General features: G+C 37.3%; 1 protein-coding gene across 5 annotated transcripts in view; it reads left to right on the top strand.

Annotated features, from left to right (window-relative positions):
• ST7 (suppression of tumorigenicity 7) overlaps nt 1-22,413 on the top strand; it is a 254,231-nt gene that overhangs the window by 42,555 nt on the left and 189,263 nt on the right. Inside the window, exon 1 of one of the 5 annotated variants that reach the window (XM_082662066.1) lies at nt 9,884-10,103. The exons of the other annotated variants lie outside the window; for them this stretch is intronic. Coding sequence (XP_082518192.1) covers nt 10,082-10,103 — 22 coding nt within the window. The 5' untranslated portion in view covers nt 9,884-10,081. Of the gene's footprint in view, nt 1-9,883; nt 10,104-22,413 lie in introns of those variants that run through there. 5 annotated transcript variants of the gene reach the window in all.

Here is a 22,413-nt window from a genome sequence, read left to right as displayed (position 1 = left end):
GTTTTCTCATCCAGCTGTAATTGGTTTAAAGTAGAATCCTGTATCATTGGATTTGAACTGGATTTTAGGGGTCATCCAGTTCAACCTCCTCATTTTGCCCATTGGGAATAGACACCTGTGAGGGTTCCAGGACTTATCCCAGACCAGAGAGGTAATGAGTGGCAGTGTAGAGGCTAGACCCCAGGCCTGCTGATTCAGTAACTATGCTTCTTCCGGCTTGGACTGTGAAGGGGTAAATTGTAGCATGAATCTGGGATACGATTTGGGGGTACAGCATGGGCTGCTCCTGAGTCAGTAAGTTACACTTAGGACAGTGGTCCCTGGGCTGTAGGCTGGAACAGGTGACCTGCAAAGGACCTCTGACTCCCATGACTTGTAAGTACATTTTGGAGAGTGCTGTGATGTGATTGTTTCCATGTCCGAGGAGTGCGTCTAGGCATACTAGTGAGTCTCCTTTGCCAGGGGTGAGATGAGGCAAGAGAAGATTCCTGGGGAGGAAGGCAGGGGCGTCTAGTCGAAGGTGCTGTCCTCCTGAGTGAGCTTTGAAGGTGCAGTCAGAGGAACCTGCTCAGACTCTTTAGAGGCCAGACAAGTAGTATCTACTGTGACATTTGGAAACTGAAAAGTAGAGAGGGAGGGACATAGTGGTTGCTAGGAGTGTGCAGGTAGTACATAGTACAGGTCCTTTTATGGTTATAGCTTTCTGCACTTGAGTACTTATTTCTGCCTAACTGGCTAATGCAGCTCTCATTTTAAGCTATCACAATGACTGTACGCCTTATCCCTTTCATTCTGGTTGTCTGTTTAATTTTTCTGCATGTTGGAATTGAAGATGGACTATAAAAAGATAATTTTTATAAATTCTGAATTTTTATTAATACATGGTTTATTAGAATATCTGGCAAACTGCAGGGTTGGAAAGGATGAACCTAGTTTTTGGAAACAGTTTTTCTTGTTCTGCTTCCATTTATTGATCACCTACTCTATGGAGGTAGTGTGTGTAGTCGTTAAGCACAAGGACTCTGAACGACGCTACTTGGGTTAAAACCTGGCTCTGTTATGTATAGTGTGTGACCTCAGTTAAGTTACATACCCTCCATGCCTCAGTTTCCTCACTTATAAAATGAAGATAATACCTCACAGGGTTGTTGTGAGGGTTAAGTACGTTATTAATATATGAGTTAGAACAGTGCCTGGTCCACATTAAGTGCTGTTTACATATTAGCTGTTATCACATCCCAGGCATTGATCTAGGCCCTTTGTCACTTAACTTATGAGGCAATTGAAGTCAAGAGAGATTTAAAAACTTGCTTAAGATCATCCAGCTAAGCAGTGGCTAAGCTGTGGCTTAAACCTTCTCTGTCTGACACAGGGCCTGGCTCTCAACCACTCTGCTGGCTTTCTGAGGTGTGGCAAATCACTTAACTGTATTGTAGGTTTTATAGCTATCTATCCATCTATCCATCTATCTTCTACTTTCTAATTTGGATTTTTCATTATGTTCTCATTTTGTTAATAAAATGCATTTCCTTAAAATATCTGTGACTTAAGAGTTATAAATAAAATATAAAAGATAAAAATAAAACAGTTGCTCTTACAATAATGCTGCTCAAATAATTAAAGAACTTTAAAAATCCATGCTAACAGTACTAAATTGTGAAAGGCTTAAAACGTCATTTCATGTGACATCTGATGATGGCTCAGTGTTGTCACACACATTTAAGTTGCGTGGAAATTAAGACTGTTATTATTAGGCATTTTAAACATACCATTTTAAAACAATCATGGCATTAATGTTTTAACCATTTGCACATTTTAATTACCAGGTAGAAAGTATATCAAATTTTTATAGCCCATGGAAGGCTCCCCAGCCAGTACCCTAGATTGAGACAAAGAGAATTAAAGCTCGAGAAGTGAGACAAGGCTGCTTAGCAACAATGACAGGTGAGGTTGATGGGAATTAACAGCTTTTGACTGTTAGCAGAATGGCAGTGTAATGGGATCTGCTTATGGTAATGAAGCCTTGACTAGATGGCTGAATGTAATGATGCTTCCTCATTTATTTCATAAAATTATCGATGATATTGAGCCCAGAATGTTTAGATTTCTGTACTATTTATACTTTTGATATTATATTGAAAATTAGAATCATATTGTATAGTATTGTCAACTTTGTAAATTATCTCATGGAGAAATGTATTCAATGGAAAGGAAAGTAGCAAAGTAAAAGCAAAACAAAACATCCTGCTACTCCAGTAAAACCACTCAAAACACCAATGCCTTATCTTTCTCAAAGTAGCTGCAGTTTAAGGGAGCATTAATATGTCTCTAAATTGGAAATTGTCCAACTGTTCAGGTTGCTGGAAAAAAAGAAAGCCGATAAAAAATTAAAAAATTTATTTATATCTTGTCTTTGGGCAAGGTCTAAAGAATTGTTGTATCAAGATGGAGTAACCATTCTTAAGGTTTCTTTAGCCAGGACACACTCAAGATCAAAACAATTGACAATGAAGGAAAAGATGGCTCAATGCATGTGACAATGTGACATTAAAGATTACATCAGATGCAGTCTGTCTCAGGAATGACCATATGTCCTTTCCATCTGATGTCTGTTTCAGGACTCAGACAAATGAGTTAAAGGTTTTAGATATGCTTTAAAGGATAGTTCTTTCATCACCTGTATTAGGTTTATTTACAAATCAAATGTTTCAAATTGATCACATGTGCATACTATCAAAGGAATGAACATAATGACGATATTTTTCCTAAAAATTTGGATGCTGATTCATTTCAGGTTATGTGGGTTTGTAACCCTGAGTACTAGGATGAAGTATAGATATCTTGTTTTTTTTTTTTTTTTTTTTTTTGTGGTACGCGGGCCTCTCACTGTTGTGGCCTCTCCCGGCTCCGGACGCGCAGCCTCAGCGGCCATGGCTCACGGGCCCAGCCGCTCCGTGGCATGTGGGATCTTCCCGGACTGGGGCATGAACCCGTGTCCCCTGCATCGGCAGGCAGACTCTCAACCACTGCGCCACCAGGGAAGCCGTCTTGTGTTCTTTTCACTTAAAGAAAGAAGAGAATTTATTTTTTCCCTAGTTTTAAACTAATACTACAGGAATGAAATGGGAAGAAATAATAGTTCTTTTCTAAGAAAGACTTTTCTAAGGATGGCTTTAAAAGAACAGGCAAAGGAGAGCAGAGCCATGACCGTTGCAGCTTGAATCGAGATAAGCAGAAGTGTGTGTGCTCAATGTCACATGGCAGGAGGCTTTCCCCAGAGTGGTTTGCCTGTCCAGGGAGCTGTTTCATTTTGTGTCTGATAGGGTTTTACTTTGGAAAATACCCGGTTCCCTGCCTGTTGCTTCATTATGGATTATACAGGTAAAATTAAATTTAAAATATTTTCCAGCCATGTAGAATTACTTAAAATATACTGTTTTGAATTAGTATTTTAAAAAGTACATTGGTTATGTTTGTAAATAGTGTGTTTTAAAAATTATTATGCATGAATTTATTCCTGAGTATGTATGAATTTGTTGTATACAAATTGTGATTAATTTAGGATAAATACTTAAGGGAATTTCTCAGACATACCCTTGTTGTTTCTTTTATTTCAGTTTGGGTCCTACTCAAACAGACTTAAAATAAACTGCAACCCATATTTAATCCACATTTCTACCCTCTGGGCCAGAATGTTTAGAATACAAATATCTGAGTTCAGATTATGCCACAGAGAGAATAAAATATATATACAGTCTACAGAGATTGTAAAACGTTTTTGCCATTGTGTTGATTTTCTTGTGCATGTGTGTGGCCTGATCTTTTAGATGCGGTTGACGTAGTGAAGTGAATTGGAGAATTTCAGTTTTTATCCTAAATTTTCTGAGTGTAACTGACCTCTTCCTTTTTTAAACTGCTTAGTCTTGTTCTCAGTTTCTAGTTTCACTGAGTGGTAAGTTGGTACAAGAATAAAGTTAAGGTGAAGTTAACAAAGGGCAGTGTTTCTTGATGATTAAGTGGGGGCTTTCTTTAGATTGGACGGGGTGAAGGTGGGGTTGGGAGGTAAGGTGGTGGTAAGGAGATATGGACGTGGATCTTTGCCCAAAACTTGTGCAGGTAATTCAAAATTATACTACCGTACATTCGAACTTTTGGGTAACAGTGACACTGTTTTCTGACAGATTCATCTTAAACTAAACAACAAAGAAGATTTTTCCACCAGGGCAGGGACCTACTTTCCATACCCCGAATAATGACAAAATCCCAGTGTGTGTTTAAATTAGGCATTATTTACATGTTCTTTGTAAATGATCCCTTTTGATCTATGGATGGATCTTTGGCAAGATAGCTAATTATGGTGAGAAAATTAATTTTTTTGTGAAGTTGTTAATAAAATGCCATTTTTAGGCACTAGCTATGTAAAGGACTTTTGTGGTAAATGTGTTTTGAAGCTAAAACATTTAAAAGTAATTAATTATCCCAAATACCCAAATATGTTTTTTCTGTAAATCCTTATTTCCTATTTTAGAGTTCCTTTAAATCAAATAGCATAGTAGTATCTCTTTCTCTCCTTCTCTCTCGCTCTCTCTGGATTTTGAATTTCTTTTCCTTATAACATTAGTGTACCAGAATTTCATTCCAGGGCTCTGAAATAGAATATAATTACCTGTTAGAAGGCTCACTGTATGTGTGATACTATGTTGAAGCAGAAAGGGCTACATTTTATAGACATATACAAAGAAATCAAATTTCTATAATCCTACCAGGGAGCTTTACTATGAGTTTGTTTTTAATTATATATTTGTACCTTTTTTCCAAAGAACAGAATCATTGATTTTTTTTTCATTTTTCTATAGTTTATGTATTGCCATTAAAACACTTCTTTGTTGTTTTTAAAGTAATACTTTATAAATGCATAGGTGGTATTTTAAAATACACACAACTTTAACATGCTAAATGCACATCAAGAGGAATAGTAAGAAAATAAAGCTTTAATGTGAACAAAGGATACAGCTCCAGAGAAATTCCAGATATGACACTTTTAAAATTAGGTCTTGTATGTACTCTGAAGAGAATATGTGGTTTAAGTTCTTACCAAACTAATAGAGATAACATTTATTAAGCTAGTTGTCTGATGTGGTAGGAAGCTATTTTGAGTATTGTCTTCTGTGGTGATTTTTATAAACATTTACATATTTGCAAGTATAGGTATATTTAGTCTATTAAACTTTGAAGAAAAGAACACACATATTTTCAGTTCACGGAAGAGTGAATTCTTTTGCATTAGAAAAGAGAATTTATTTCAGTTCAGCACAACCACTTTTGTACTAATGACAGCATCATAGCACTAAAGGGGATATCTTCCAGTAGAAAACTGAGTCTTGAATATTCAAGAATAGATGTATTTTATTTTGTTTTTCTGGAAAGCTTTCCCCCATGTGGTTTCCATGTTACCCATGTAGTTTCCTCTCAGTTTTTTCAGGTCTTTGTTGAAATGTCATCTTTTTAGGGTGACATTATCTGACAGTTTTACCTAAAATAACCCTCCCATTCAATCACTCCTCGTTAGTTCCTCTTATTTTTCTTTATAACACGTACAACCACTTGATATATTACGTATTTATTTGTCCATCTCACCCTCTAGAACATAAGCTCCAAAGAGGAGAGAGTTTGTTCATGGCTGTATCCCTAGAGTGCAGAACAGTAGGCTTTCAGGAAATAGTTGTTGAGTCAATTTATGAATGGGGTTTCTTCTAAAAATTACTATTGACTTACTTTAAGATTGTCACTATTATCTTTCTTTATCAGCAACATTCTAATTTAACAATAATTATTTTGACCGCTAAATTATTTTGAATATTGATCTCTTCTTTCTTTGCTAATTTTATCCTGAAATTCACAGTACTCGCTTTACTAATGGAAGGGCAGGGTCACAGGCAGGCAGGGCCGCAGGCATGCGTAATTAGACATAATTGATAACCCAGAGATCACTTTGGTTTTGGAATGTATTATGTGATTTTTTTTGAAGGGGTGTGGAGGACATCAGTCAGTTTTATCTTCCTTCATTTTCTTTCATTATGTTTTCCTTAGGCAGGCCATTAATATTTGTCTTCATTTTCTCAGCTCATGCCAGCTGCCCAGAGGAAAGAATGGGAGCAAACTAAAATTTTGGCATCTGTTTTGTCAAAGATGGGTCTTTAGCCATATGGATCCCAACCTTCTGAAGTGTTTAGAAATACCTCAGGCATCCAGAGGGTATAGAAACCTTAATAGGAGTCAGAGGTTGTCATATGTGTCCAGATTGCTGGCAAGTGAGACCTAATGTGTTTTTATATATATATAAATTTATTTATTTAATTAATTTAATTTTTGGCTGCATCGGGTCTTCGTTGCTGGGCGCGGGCTTTCTCTAGTGCGGCGAGCAGCAGCTGCTCTTCGTTGTGGTGCGCGGGCCTCTCATTGCGGTGGCTTCTCTTGTTGCGGAGCATGGGCTCTAGGCATGCAGGCTTCAGTAGTTGTGGCATGTAGGCTCAGTAGTTGTGGCGCACGGGCTTAGTTGCTCCGTGGCATGTGAGATCTTCCTGGACCAGGGCTCGAACCCATGTCCCCTGCATTGGCAGGGGGATTCTTAACCACTGCGCTACCAGGGAAGCCCAGAGACCTAACGTTTTTAACATACTGATCCTGCTATAGTTATCTAAAAAGTAGACGTCTTGAAAAATATTGCAGCCTTTAACTTACTCTTAGAAATCTGTGCCAAGAAATAAGTATAGGCACTCAGAAAAATGTATTTATGTATGCATATATACACCCTCACATATAAGCTGAAGAAAGAGCTACATCAGTGAGTCAGCAAGAAGTTGTCGCATATAGACTATGGCCTCTGGTGGGAAGTACCAGTTGTCACTCGGTATCTGTGGCGGATTGGTTTCAGGACTGCCCTCACCCCCAAATCCACGGATGCTCAAATCCCTTATATAAAATCGTGTAGTATTTACATATAACCTACATGCATATTTTAAATCATCTCGAGATTACTTATAATACCTAATATGATATAAATGCTATGTAAGTTGTTGTAAATACAGTGTAAATGCTATGTCAATAGTGTGCATCAAATTCAAGTTTTGCTTCTGGAACTTTCTGGAATTTTTTTTACCGACTATTTTGATCCACAGTTGGTTGAATCCATAGATGTGGAACCAGTGGATATGGAGGACTAACTATATCTCTACCCAGGAATCATTTTCTCATCCTACTTTTCCTTTTGCCTTTCTGATGGCCACATCCACCCCCATTTGTGTGACTATTCATGTGCAACATCTGGGATGCAATTTGAAATAGATCTTATGTTAAGATACTATTCTGGTTTCAACCCTTTTGAAGTGTATTGCCCTTGCCCATTTCCTGCAGTTGTGTCTCAACACTGTTATTGATACAGGCATACCTCATTTTATTGAGCTTTCTTTTATTGCTCTTTGCAGAAATTGCATCTTTTTACAAATTGAAAGTTTGTGGCAACCCTGCTTCAAGCAGGTCTATCAGCACCATTTTTCCAACAGATTTGCTCACTCTGTGTCTCTGTCTCACATTTTGGTAATTCTCAACATATTTCAAACTTTTTCATTATTGTTACATTTGTTTTGATGGTGACCTGCGATCAGTGATCTTTGGTGTTACTACTACAACTCGCTGAAGGCTCAGATGATGGTTAGCAATAAAGTATTTTAAAATTAACATTTTTTTTTTTTAGGCATAGTGCTGTGGCACTTAATAGACTACGGTACAGTGTAAACATAACTTGTGTATGCACTGGGAAACCAAAAAAGTTGTGTGACTTGCTTTATTGTGATGGTGTGGATCCGAACCCACAGTATCTCTGAGGTATGCCTGTGCTCTCCACTGGTTGTTGACCTGGACCACTTATTTTTGCGAGGGATGCATTTTTCTTAAGTTTTGCAATTTTCAGTTTAGTCCTTTCTGTCATTTTTAGTTTTTTTGGTGACCCTTCTCTTTTAAGAATTTTCTTCTCCATATTTTCAGTTGATTTCTATTTTCCTTTCATTTTAGTTGAATTCTTAAAATATAATTTTGGTAATTATTTTTTTATTTTTCAAGAGGCATTATAGAAGAGTAGTTAAGAGTCTATGTGTTGGAACCAGACTGCCTGGGCTTGAATCCCAGCTCATCATTTAGTAAGCAGTGTGACCACTGTCTATCAAATGTGGATAACCCTACCTTGTAGGGTTTTTATGAAGATTACATAAGCTGATACACGTGAAGTTCCCAAAATAATACCTGACACATAGTAAACATTTAGTAAATATTAGTTATTATTATCTTAGCTACAACAAAGTATTTATTCTTATGTATAATCTTTGCAATTTCTTCATAATGGTTCAGCATTTTCAGTAAGATAAAGGTCCAATTACCTTGAATAAATTATGCACATCCATACAATGGAATATTGTGTAACCATTTAAAGATGAGATAGATCTACATATACTGACCAGAGAGTTATTAATGATATTTTTTAGATGGTAATTTGCAGTTCCACAATCATATAAGAATTTAATGTTTAAAAACTGTGTTATATAAAGACATGTCTTTGTAAACTTTAGAAAATATTGGAAAAAGTATATACCTTAGATGAATGGATGGAAAAGAAACTTGAGCTTTTGAACTTCCTATTTTATATGATTTTAAAAGTGGGATTATTGAAAAAACATACTTTTTATGCATTTCAATATTTAAAAAATATTAGAACAAAGCTTTCTTTGCTGTGTTGGATAGACATTCTAATTAAAGTCTATGCACTTATAGCTTTTAGAAAAAACAGATTTCTAAGAGTAAAGGTAATGCAGGTAATGAGTCAAGAGACAAAATAATAATATCTTCTTTGTGTTGATGGATGAAGAATAATTATGCCCACTTGCACACAGGTGTACACTGGTGTGTGCACACAGCGTTAACATGACTGCGTTACTTGGGAGAAATGACAGGAATTCTCACGAGGTAAAATGAAGAAAAATAAGGCAAAAGAGACGGGATAGGAGAAATATGTGTACATACATATATTCCTAGAGTATAGAGTGGTGGTTTTCACATTTGAATAATAGTTGCAAAATAAATAATAATGTATTCACTAACATTTGAGTGCTCACTGGGTGTTAAGCAGTGTTCTAAGTGCTTATAGTATTATTTTACTGTTACATTTGCTTGTGAATTTATATGCCCAGAAAGTGTGTGGAATAGTTTACATATTTTCACATATTTGTGGTTGAGTGTACAACCCCTGATCTGTTAGTCTACCACAAGCCTACTGAAAAAACAGTGAGCTCTGAAGTTATTTTAAAAGGTAGGTTATTTTTCTCATTTCTGATATTCTTAATTCCCTTGAAAAGTTCTACTTGCTGCCTAAAACCAAGAACTCTGATTTGCATATCTTTGTGGTTGGTTGCTATAAAGCCAATATTTAAATTTCTTTGAGGTCTTTTTTAGTGCCTGGTATCACAGGATGAAGATCTTGTCAGGAGGGTGAATATATATGTGGCTCTTGGTCTTGTGCATTTTGGGACGAAGGAATTCCCCTTTGAATTGCCTGCTCCCCTGAAGCCCCTGGAGCCTCTGGCTCAAGCAGCGCAGTCGGTCTGTGCAGTGTCTCTGACGTCACCAGTGTATGCATAAGCCCTGCTATTGTCTTACTGCTATAACAGGGCTGGGGATTGCAGTATCCGCTGTTGCTGCTGATCCCAGTCTTGCCCCTGCTGCTACCTAGTCCTGCCTCCCTGCATCCCAGAAGAGCCACGTCGGCCTGCCTTTCCGTGTTGGATTTTCCAAAACAGCTCTTCGGTTTTTGGTGCTGTAGGAGACCTTGCTTTTCAATCACACGGGAGAACACTGAAGCTTGTAAGAGGAGAATCTGGCAGCTGGACACAGCTTGGACTGCATTGTCTGTCTTCATGACCTCTGCTGTGTAGCAGCTCATCTCTCCACTCTCACACGTACACTCTCCTCGATTTTTCTTCCTTCCTTTTTTTCCTTTCTTCTAATCTTTTAAAAGCAGCCTCTGGAGCCAGCCATGTTTGGCACTGAATCTTCATGTAAGTAAATGGATCTCACTTTGCTGTTTAGAAATCTGTTTGCTGTCATGGTTTCATTGGCTTGGAGTTCATATCACTTTGCCTTAGGTCATTAACAGCTTTTGTATTTTGGCTCTAATTACAAAGAAATTGGTCTCAGGGAAGGGACTCCCCCTTATCTGGGTTATTCATCCTTAAGGCCAGGGATGTCAGTGTGGTCAAAACCAGGCCTCCAAGAGGGAGGGGAGGAAGACAGGAATCCGGGCAGCCTCCCCAGAACGTGTTAATTGATGGGATCAAGTCTGTCACTGATCTATTGTTGTGGGTTCTATAATGGTCCTTAAACCCTAAAATAGATACTGGAGGATCTGAGATGATAATGTTTATTAAAAAGGAAAAAAGGGCTTACATTTTTTATCTAAAAGGAGAATGGGGGTATCATTATATCCTCTTCTTCCATATTTTTACAGAAACATAGGAGTAGATATTATATGTAGATTTAAAGAATGAGAAATAAGCTTTATTTTTAAAGATGGATTTTTTTTTTAATCCTCAATGGCTTCAATTTTGATATGCTGGCTAGTGCCACAGTCCAGCAGCATTGTATCTGTCTTAAAACTTATACAATGAAATTGCTTTGGTGCAGAGCAGGCCCTGCACAAGGGGCTGGGCTGGATGGCACTTGTAGACAGCTAAAACGGGTATTTGAAAAATGATGACCAGCCTAAGTAATGAGGATTATTTAATGCTGGATGTAGAATAGTATAACTTGTCGATGCAGTTATACAGGCTCTGCAGACTATTTTGTCATTATCCATAAGCAAAGGTGACAGTTAAGAATTTCTAAAGAGACTCAACCTGCTGACCTAGAACATTAAACATTGGCAAGACACTGTCTTTGTGGGGAGAGGGGGTTAGGGTAGGAATTTAGGAAACACATTTCTTATGAATATGTAATCCAACCTTTTCTTTCTGATCTCAGGTGATCAGTGTGACTGTTTGTGCATAGCTGATGATTATTCCAGAATAGTAGTATTTCAAGAGAGCTAATAATCTTCAGTTCTTTTGTTCTTGATTGGCTTTTTTAAAGGGTGGATTATTTTTGTTGGTTTACCTAGAGCCTTCCCATTTCTGAAATTACCACACTGCATTATCAACGTCAAGATAGAATAACAATGAGATGTAATGTCCCATTCAGCATGTGACAATTTTATTTTCTAATAATTTAAAAATGTTTTTTGAATTCACTTAATGATACATTTGGAATTATTGTCACCCAAGAAATAGAAACAGATTATTTAGTGGCAAAGACCTTCCAGTTTCATTTCAGTCATGGAATTTTGTTTATGTAGGAACCTAGGTATAGATAGAAATATTTATCTACTAAAGGAAAATTAGTCTTATTACTTTGTTTAGCTGAAAATGCAAGTTGAAACTCAGTGTGGGACTCTTTGGGTTCTTGGCATAGGGACTCTAACATTGTGTGGCCAGGTTTACCAAGCAGACATGTTGACTTTCTTGATCATTAAACCTGATCTTTTGATAATATCACACGTGTGCTATGTGCTATGTTTGAAAACTGCTGGTTGCTTTTGGTCTCCATAGCTACCAAATTACTGCACAGGTAGAATACCATTCAGAAGACAGAACATCATCATGTAGGTTTTGGGCATTTTTTGACTTTACTGAGTATTAAATTTTGTTTCCTGCTTGTCCCTAGAAGACCATAGATAGATTTGTACTGTCAGTGATTGTAAAGTGTTGAGAATGGACTGCTTTCTTTAGATAAGGAGATTCCTTAAATCTGTACTCAGAGTTAAGACAATTGTATTTTCTTTGTGTTTTGAGGCATAGCTTTTCTAGACCTATAATGTCCATCTTTTGGAGGCTATTTTATAGGCTGAGCCTATCTATATTTGGAATATTCTGAAAAATAGTCACATTAAAAGTTCTAATTAGTTCAGAAGGGATCTTCCGAACCACCTAGGATATTCTTACTAAACTTTTACAATAAATACTTGTTTAGCCATCTACTCGATGTACAGTGCTGTGCTAGATGCTGGAAAGGTCTGTTTTTTTTTCTAACATGTTCTGATTTCATGATTCTTATCCTTGATTTCTGGTTACAGTACCTTACTTGTATTGGATGCTTTTACTTTTTAAATTGAGGTATGGTTTACATACGATAAAATGCGTAAGTCAAGGTGTGTAGCTCATTGAATTTTTGCCTATGTTTACACTTATGGAACCACTACCCAGTTTGAGATACAGAACATTTCTGTTACTCCAGAAAGTTTCCTTGTGATGACCCTTCCCAGTCAATTTTACTTCTCCTCCTCACCAAAAGGTAATCACTATTCTGAATTCTTTTGACATAGTCACTTGTACATGGCTCTTTAAAATTTTCTTTCTCTCCTCCTTGCTCTTTGCTCATAAGAGAAGGAAATGTCGGGCTTCCCTGGTGGCGCAGTGGTTGAGAGTCCGCCTGCCGATGCAGGGGACACGGGTTCGTGCCCTGGTCCGGGAAGATCCTGCATGCCGCGGAGCGGCTGGGCCCGTGAGCCATGGCCGCTGAGCCTGCGCGTCCGGAGCCTGTGCTCCGCAACGGGAGAGGCTACAACAGTGAGAGGCCTGCGTACCGCAAAAAAAATAAAAAATAAAAAAAGAGAAGGAAATGTCAATAGAAATGTCCATGTCCTCACTTTCAAGTACTGGATTGATTAAGTTGACTTTTTGTTTCAGACCTTTGAAGTCAGGAATTTGAGGTAACCTGGGTATCACATTATAACATGTTTTGTCTCACTGAAAATAGTATTGCTTAATTTAAATGCCAAAAAAGCACCCACCTCTTCCATACACACACACACACACATACATACACAAAAGAGCCTTAAAAGTGACAAAAAATTTACCTGGAAGAGTAGACCCTTGTTTAACAAAGTTAAAACTTACATAGTTATGGCAACAAAATTAATAAATGCTTTGTCTGACCTCATTTCAGTGAATACCTTCTTTTCTTAAAAATTTTATTTATTTATTTATTTAGGGTGTGTTGGGTATTTGTTGTTGCATGCGGGCTTTCTTTAGTTGCGGCGAGTGGGGGCTACTCTTCATTGCAGTGCGTGGGTTTCTCACTGTGGTGGCTTCTCTTGTTGCAGAGCATGGGCTCTAGGTGTGCAGGCTGCAGTAGTTGTGGCACTTGGGCTCAGTAGTTGTGGCTCGTGGGCTCTACAGTGCAGGCTCAGTAGTTGTGGCACACGGTCTTAGTTGCTCCACAGCATGTGGGATCTTCCTGGACCAGGGCTTGAACCCATGTCCCCTACATTGGCAGGCGGATTCTTAACCACTGTGCCACCAGGGAAGGCCCAGTGAATATCTGCTTAATTCACTTTAGTGAAGAACTCCAACAGTGCCAGTCACATTTTTTCTCACTTAGTGTATCTGAATCTCCCATAGTTGTGTAAATTGGGCACAATCTGTTTTCAGCCCACTTTTAAATGGAAGTGTTTTATGTTATGTGTAGATTAATCATTAGTACAAAGCAGGAAGTATAGCTTCTGTAACTCTGTTACCATCTTGATATATTTCACCGAGCTTTTCCTTTACTGAAATTTCCCATGTCTAAAAATGGGAGTAGTAAGTCTGCTGTTAATCTGCTTTGAGGAAATGCAATTTTAGTCTGTGATCAAAATAATTTAGGTTTAAGAAGAAAGTACTAAAATTAAGTTTTGGGAGGGGAGTGGTCCTTAAAATGCATATTTTAGGTACTTGATTTAATGATAGTTCATATTTTAAAATTGATAAATTGAATTCTATAAAACTTAAAAATTTTTCATTTCCTCTTAAAATTTTATAAATGGAGAAAAAGTTCATCTTTTCTTTTTGTGGAGTAAGGAACACTGGTTTTGTACTGCATCCTTCCACATAAAGCCAGTTATTCTCCAAAGAGTAAATACTTCAAGTACATGGGCATTTATTCAATTAGCGTTTATCTAGCTTGGTCCTCCTCCTGTTTCCCCTCCTATGTTTAACTTTTTCAGGCCTCAAGGGTACCATTTAACATGTGCTGTGGTGGGAATTGTGCCCTGGTCTAACAAATTAATGTGTCTTCCAAAGCACCTACCTTATTAGTCCAGTGAAGAGAGCAACATCTTACCTTTTCAGAAAGTGTGCCCTTGGGGCAAATAGTGTCATTCAATCCCTCCTCTCAACATTTTGTTATAGTTGTGATATATTAGAAAGAACATCTAGTGTTATCTCGAAAGGGAGAAAGAAATCACCAAAGTCCGAACAGAGCAGTAGTATTTTGTGAGCTTAGTGGTGATGGGGAAATGGTGGACCTGTGTGTCAGAGTGTCAGTTCTCTTTAGCTCTGGTGTGGCTGGCCCACAAGTCTTCCCTGCCATTCTCTGCATGCCCACATCACCTTCAGTAGGCAGCTAGATGCTGGAAAGCATTTGGGGTGTGGGTGATGCCCCATGCAGTTTTCTTTGATGGGCACCAAAAGTGCAGCTTTTTTTTTTTTAAATAAATTTATTTATTTGTCTGTGTTGGGTCTTTGTTGCTGCACGCAAACTTTCTCTAGTTGCAGTGAGCAGGGGCTACTCTTCGTTGTGGTGCGCGGACCTCTTCCTGCAGTGGCTCCTCTTGTTGCGGAGCACGGGCTCTAGGCACGTGGGCTTCGCAGTTGTGGCACGCGGGCTCAGGCTCAGTAGTTGTGGCTCATGGGCTCTAGAGCACAGGCTCAGTAGTTGTGGTGCACGGGCTTAGTTGCTCTGCGGCATGTGGGATCTTCCCAGACTAGGGCTGGAACCTGTGTCCCTTGCTTTGGCAGGCAGATTCTTTTTTTTTATTTTAAAGAGTGTGCTTTTTTTTGTTTGTTTGTTTGCTGCGTTGGGTCTTCGTTGCTGTGTGCGGGCTTTCTCTAGCTGAGGGCAAGCAGGGGCTACTCTTCGTTGCGGTGCGCGGGCTTCTCATCGCAGTGGCTTCTCTTGTTGCAGAGCATGGGCTCTAGGTGCATGGGCTTCATTAGTTGCGGCACGCAGGCTCAGTAGTTGTGGCTCATAGGCTCTAGAGCACAGGGTCAGTAGTTGTGGCTCACGGGCTTAGTTGCTCCGTGGCATGTGGGATCTTCCTAGACCAGGGCTCGAACCCTTGTCCTCTGCGTTGGCAGGCGGATTTTTACTGCGCCACCAGGGAAGCTCTGGCAGGCAGATTCTTAACCACTGTGCCACCAGGGACGTCCCAACAGCTGTTGCTTTTTATTTTCATTACTGATGAATGCATTAATTTGGAACTGACAGCTTCTCAGTTTTAATAGTGAGTATGGTACCATGTTTCTAAGAACAATGTAATTATCTCAAATTTTGAGCCATTATGTGGGAGATAGTAAAATGAATATACCCTAGCAATATTAGGTCACCAAGAAACTGTATAATTAAATGGGCATCTCTTTGATAGAGAAATAAATGAGTCCCACTCCGTTTTTATGTGCATTTCAGGGCCATTCTTGACAACCAATCATACGTGAGATTAAACTTAGGTCTATTGTTTTGGTGTAATTTTTGTGAGTTGGTTGAGATGTTAACAGCAACTGTGGTCATTCAAAAAATGGCTATTCACACCTGGACTATTTTGCAATATAAGCCCTAGTTCTTGTTAAATAATTGTATGAGACTGCTGTTTTTGCTGTCATATGTATGTTTGACATTTTAGTACTATATCTCCCCTGCTTTATTAGTTTTTGTCATATGAAACTAGGTAATTTAGAGACAGCCATTTTCCTTTCCTACGTTTTTAATCTGGCTGTTAGTATTTAGCTGTATTGAATTTTAGATGCTTTCATCTTACTTAAAATACAAATACTTAAATATACACCCAAAAACTTACCTCTAATTCTGCACTCAGAACATTGAATAAAAGAAAAAATATTATTACATGACTTTAGATAAATAGAAACCACAGACTGCTAAAGTCACAAATAAGGAAAAATAATTATAGATCACTGGGATTTACACTGGGACATGGTCATACAGGAGGCTGGGAAGTTAAAGCTCATATAACACTTTTGACTTATCTTACTATATTATTGTCTTTTCTTTCCTTTTGACAATGTGAGTTCTGATGTGAAATTTCCTCTTGGGTTTCTTGCCTGTTAACAGTTGACATCATAATTTTTAGTATCAAGGGAATATTTTAAACTAAATAAAGATAGGAATTTTTTTACTTCTGGGTATATACTAATTCTACTAGTACAGAAATGGAATAAAAATACCCAGTGGTTATTTTAAAATTCTCAGATTATTTATTTTCTCTTGAGTATTAGTTTCCCTAATTGTTAGTTTGGTTTGTTCAGCAGAAATTACACATGAGTTTTCAGTGATCTGTTGTTTTCATTGTCACAATGGACCAGATTTATATCCTGTATAAACCGTGGGGAGTCTATGGGGAAAAATTACCATATATGGAAACTTTCCTTATAGAATCCCCATGGAGTTACACAGGATGTGAATAGAATTGTTATGGATTCTGAGTTGCAAAAGTCACTGACAATGTGTATTTTGAACATTAATAGTAATCACATTAAATTATGTTCAAATACTATTACATTTTCAATACAAAACCATATGGAACACAAGAATATGAATTGTATGGTCATTTTAAAATTGTTTTACAAAGCGTATTTATATCCCACCATTTTTTTCCTAATAAGTGTAAAACATTCATTAACACACTTATTAGTGTGTCTTTAATTAGAAAATGCCAGTTTTGAATTATTTAAAAGTCCTGTAATGTAGTCACATTTGCTGTGCTGGAGTAGTAAATTGTAATATTTTCTCTATAGAGATTTTGCTTTTATTAATAATGGATTCAGATAATTGTGAACTGAAGGACCAAGATATAGTTTAATACATGTTGTAGAAATGGCAGCAACCACGTGCCAGATACAGTGACTAAGTGCAGAGACTCTGGTGCTTGATCGCCTGGATGCAAATAACGGCTTTACCACATTCTGCCAGGGTTTGGCCATCTACCATCTAAGCTCTTGGGGCCCAAAATGTGGCTGATCCAATGACCTCTTGATGTTAGGGGAATCTGCCTTTTTGGGCCAGGACATCTGCATCAGGGTAACGCTTATCAAGGGTCACTGTGGAGATTAGACTCTGGCAGTGCGAAAGACTGGCTGAGGAAAGGGAAATCTCACTTCCTAAGACTGGGTGGAAGTTCCATCACGGGGATCTTTGAAGGGACCCCGTAGGAGATTTGAAGGGAGGAGACAGCATGAAACTGATGAAATAGGTCAGGGTTGGCAAATGCCCAGCATATTTCTCACTACTGGTCATCCCTGTGGCAGACATCACTAACTGGTCACAGCACTTTTGTAGAATTGCCTTAAGTCATAAAGGGTTGAAATGTTTTCCTCTTAAAACACTTATCTGTGCAAGTGTTTTCCACATTAGTGTGAACAATAGTCACATGAATAAATATTTAAATAAACTTGAAAACAATTATTGAACTAAGAAAAAAAATTAGGAATCTTAAGTGTTCCAGTAATATCCCTTTTTATATAAAATAAACATACCATTCTGTGTTACATTGTGATTCTCAGTAATATCAAAATAATTCAGAGCTGCTTCTCGTTTTTTTTTTTTTTTTTTAATTTTTTTTTTTCTTTATTTTTTTGGCCGCGTCGGGTCTTAGTTGTGGCATGTGGGATCTTTTGTTGCATCGTGCAGGCTTCTCTCTAGTTGTGGTGCTCGGGCTTCTCTCTCTAGTTGTGGCGTGCGGGTTTTCTCTCTCTAGTTGTGTCACGCGGTTAGTTGCCCCATGGCATGTGGGATCTTAGTTCCCCGACCAGGGATCGAACCGGCGTCCCCTGCATTGAAAGATGGATTCTTTACCACTGGACCACCAGGGAAGTCCCCGCTACTCTCTTTTGAATGAACTTTACACCAATTGAAGACATATCCCCAGAGTGTAGCAGCATACCTAACATATACACTAAGCACTCATTCTTTGAAATTTGAATCTGCTGTGGCTTAATGTAATATTGAAAATATGATGTGTGGGCTTTATAGGGGATTGATACTCAGTTTAATTAAATTTTCCAGGCTAAGGAGTTTATCACACATAACTGGCACATATCAGAAATATGTCAGTGGACAACTCTTACCTGTCACCCTTCAGGCAGGAGTAGGTGACAATATGGACTTTTATTATTAAGCCCAAATTTGTTAGAGGTAAACTGCCATTTACTGATACTTTGCTATGTACTGTTAACTTGACTACATCTCATCTAAGTTCACTTATCATTTTTTTAAGATATTTAAATAAAAATAACGAGGAATTGTAATCATCAGTTCATTTACAGCATGAAAACTGAGAATTGTTTCTTTGCCCATCCTGATGTAATTTTAGGAATGAGAAAAATTATGCTCCATTTCTTTGTGAGAATTTCAGACTAAGACTCAGGCTTATTGGCATGCTTTGGGGAACAGTGAGTCTGCTTGGGATGCGTACCGATTAGGAAACTGCAGTGACTCCATTAGAGTATTGTTTACTACTTCCTTTATCCACGGCTACTTCTAGAACACCTGGGCTTAGCGGGAGGCTTTGGTAGGGTTTGGCCTGGTGATAGTCCACGCATGGGCTTGACTCAAGTCTGGAATTTCTTACCTGAAACTTTCCTAGATTTGTTTTAGTATAATGGTGTTTCAGTTGTCTATTGCTATATAACAAACTACCCCAAAATATAGTAACTTAAAATAAGCATTTATTATTATATTTCACAGTTCTGCAGATTGACTGATTGACTGGAACCACTGGTGGTTCTTATGTAGGGTCTCTAATGTGGTTGCAGTCAGATATCTCCTGGGCTGCAGTCATCTAAAGGCTCATCTGAGCTGGAGGGCCAGGATAGCTCTCCCACATGGATATCAGTTGAGGCTGGCTGTTGACCTGAGGCTCAGCTGAGGTTGTAGGCAGCAATGCCTATTCTTGGTTTCTCTATGAGGTTCAAGCTTCTCAAATCATGGTGCTGGGTTCTCAGAGGAAGCATCCTGTGCCATAGCATCCAAGAGACCCAGGAGGAAGCAGCAAGGTTCCTTATGACCTGGTCTTGGAAGTCTTAGAAGTCACTTCCACCATATTATATTGGCCAAGCAAGTCACTAAGATGAGCCTAGATTCAAAGGGCAGGGAATTGGATTCCTCTTGGTGAGGCAGTGGCAAGAGTGCATTGTAGAAGAGCAAGTAGAATGGAAAATATCTTAGTGGTCATCTTTGGAAAATACACTTTGTCACAAGTTGTTTCCAAGCTCTACTCCGTGAAGTTGGTGCTTCAGGGTTTTGTAAATCAGGGGTCTGCAAACTTTTTCTGTAAAGAGCCAGATAGTGAATATTTTAAACTTGTGGCCCATTCAGTCTCTTTTGCAGCTACTCAACTCTGCCATTGTAGCACAAAAGCAGCCAGAGACAAATGAGTGTGGCTGTGTTCCAAGAAACCTTTATTTATGGATGTGGAAATTCGAATTTTATATAATTTTCACATGTCAAAAAATATTCTTCTTCTTTTGTTGTTTTTTTTCAACTCTTTTAAAATGTAAAAAAAATTCTTAGATCAAGGGCCATACAAAACCAGATGGTAGGCAGACTTTAGCCCATGCGCCTTAGTTTGCTGACCCCTGCTCTTAATATTTGATTTGAATTTCATTTTTAATTGCTAAAAAACCTAAAAGAACAACAGATACATTCATATATTAAAAATAACTAATTTTGATATGTGGGGAACTACTGATAGATGAACTTAGGTTCTCATTGGTTGATGTTATTATTAAATATTATAAATTTGAACTTATAAATGTATGTCAGTTTTACATATTGGGCTCTGGCATAATATTCTGTTTGAGAAAAGGTTGTGTTAAAAATGACTGAAAAAAATAGAACAAAGAAACAAAATCACAGGACATTTGAAGGCTTAATTTCTAGTCTGTTCTCACAATAACACTAGGTAAGACAGACTATGGAGAACTTCTGTTTGATTCAATTTCACAGATATTTATGGAATGGAGAGGAATAGCATGTGATAAGAGTTAAGAGGGCAAAAAGCTTTCAAAAAGTTTAAAGTTCAACTGGATATGGGGGGTGAGGCAGTGAGAGGAGAACAGAGAGGGTTATGATATTAAAACGATATGTTTCTCTTTCAGTTAAAGCAGTGTAAATGAGATTATTTTTGACACAGGTACCCATAAATCAAAGAAAAAATTGGATGTCATTGGAATTGGCATTATATAATAGGCAGAATATGACAAGGGAAGCCAACTTTTTCTTTAAATAATTTTATTGGAGAGCAATATACATATGATAAAATTATCCATTTTTAAAAGTATATCCATTTAAATGTACAGTTTGATGAATTTTGGCAAATGTGTACCTATGTGTAACCATCATTATCAGCACAATCAAAATATAGAACATATCCGTCACCCCACAAAATTACCTTGTGCCAGTTTGCAGTGAATCTTCATGTTTCTAGAATTTCATATAAATGGGATCATACAATGTATACTTGTTTCATTCAGCATAATGTTTTCAGTCACGTTGTTGTGGCTAGTCGTAGTTCATTTCTTTTTTATTACTGAGTAGTAGAGAAAATACATAGTTGGCTCAGCCATTTGCCTGTTGATACTGAGTTGTTTCCTGTTTTTGGTTCTTATGAACAAAGCTGATGTAATTACTCATGTTTAATTCTCTGTGTGGACATATGTTGTCATTTTTCTTGGGTAAGACCTCAATTGTTGAGAAATTGCCAAGTTGTTTTCTGAAATGGTTATATTTTTTTGCATTCCCATCAGCAATGTGTGGGAGTTCAGTTGCTTTATATCTTGTCAGCACTTGATGTTGTCAGTCTCTTTAATTTTAGCTAATCTAATGAGTGTGTAGTGGTATATTGTGATTTTAACTTACACTTCCCTCATCAGCAAAGATGTTGAACATCTTTTCACATGCTTATTGACCATTGGTATATCTTCACTGATGAAGTGTCTGTTCAAATACTTTGACTTATAATTGAATTTTAAGAGTTCTTCATATATTTTGATACGATCTTTTTAAAGACATATGTCTTGATAATATTTTCTTATAGTCTGTAGCTTTTTGTTTTCTTAATGATGTTACATTTTTAATTTTCATAAAATACAGTTTTTCAGTGTCTTGTGTCCTATGTAAATTTTTTTCCTAACCTAAGGTCATAAAGGTTTTTCTCCCAAACGTTTTATATGTTTTGCTTCTATGTGTACTATGATCCATTTTCAGTAAATTTTTGTGTATAGTGTGGGGTAATGATGGACATTTATTTTTTTTCCGCCAAAATTCAGTTGTTCCAGCACCATTTCTTGAAAAGACAATCCTTTCCCCATTGAATTGGCAACTTTATCAAAAATCAGTTGTCTCTCTATTTTATTCCAGAGATCTCTATGTTTATCCTTAGGCCATGGTATTATAGTCTTGATTGCTACAGATTTATGATTCCTTTTGAAATCAAGTAGTGTAAGCACTCCAGTTCTGTTCTTTTTCAAAATTGTTTTGGCTATACTTGATTCTTTCATACCCATAGAAATTTTAAAATTTGCTTGTCAATTTCTACAAAAAGTCCTACTGGTATTTTGATTGAGAGTGTTTAATCTATAAAGCAGTTTGGGGGGAGTTGATGGTTTAACAATTTTGAGTCTTCCAATTCATGAACATGGTATATCCATCCTTTCATTTAAGTCTTCTTTAGTTTCTCTCAGCAATGGTAAAATGAGTTATGAAATTAAAAGAATAGTTGGGGTTTCTTTTTTTCACTGATAAAAGAATACTTATCTAGAGTAGAGTAACTTACCTCACCCACTGAATATTTGTTTCTAGGGAAAGTATAGTAAAATGTAAAAGTTGGTGGTATTAGTAAAATCTCATTAATTCAAATTTGGAAGACTTGCTTGAACTTGTGAAAAGTCTTAAATAGCCTGAAAAATGAGACTTTACTAAACATGTTGTCATGTAGAAGTCTTTGGGGAGATATATTTTAACAAATAGATAAGCAGAGTTTGTATGTTTATGTAAAATGCTGTGTTTACAGCACTTAAAACATTTGCTCTCTCAACATGATAAACTACTTCTTTCTTCCTCTTGTTTGTTATCTTAGGAAATCACTTTCTTATATTTTAGAAGTAAATTTACTACAGTTTTTACCTAAATATTCACATTTCTTTAATTAGAAGGATCTGAACTTACAAATTTTTATATTTAGAAACAGGATCCCTCTTCTTATGAAACTGGTCCTATAGTCCTACT

Source organism: Grampus griseus (assembly GCF_964374135.1).
Source record: "Grampus griseus genome assembly, chromosome: 9".
Classification (NCBI taxonomy): Eukaryota; Metazoa; Chordata; class Mammalia; order Artiodactyla; family Delphinidae; genus Grampus; species Grampus griseus.
This window is presented reverse-complemented; position numbering and strand designations above follow the sequence as displayed.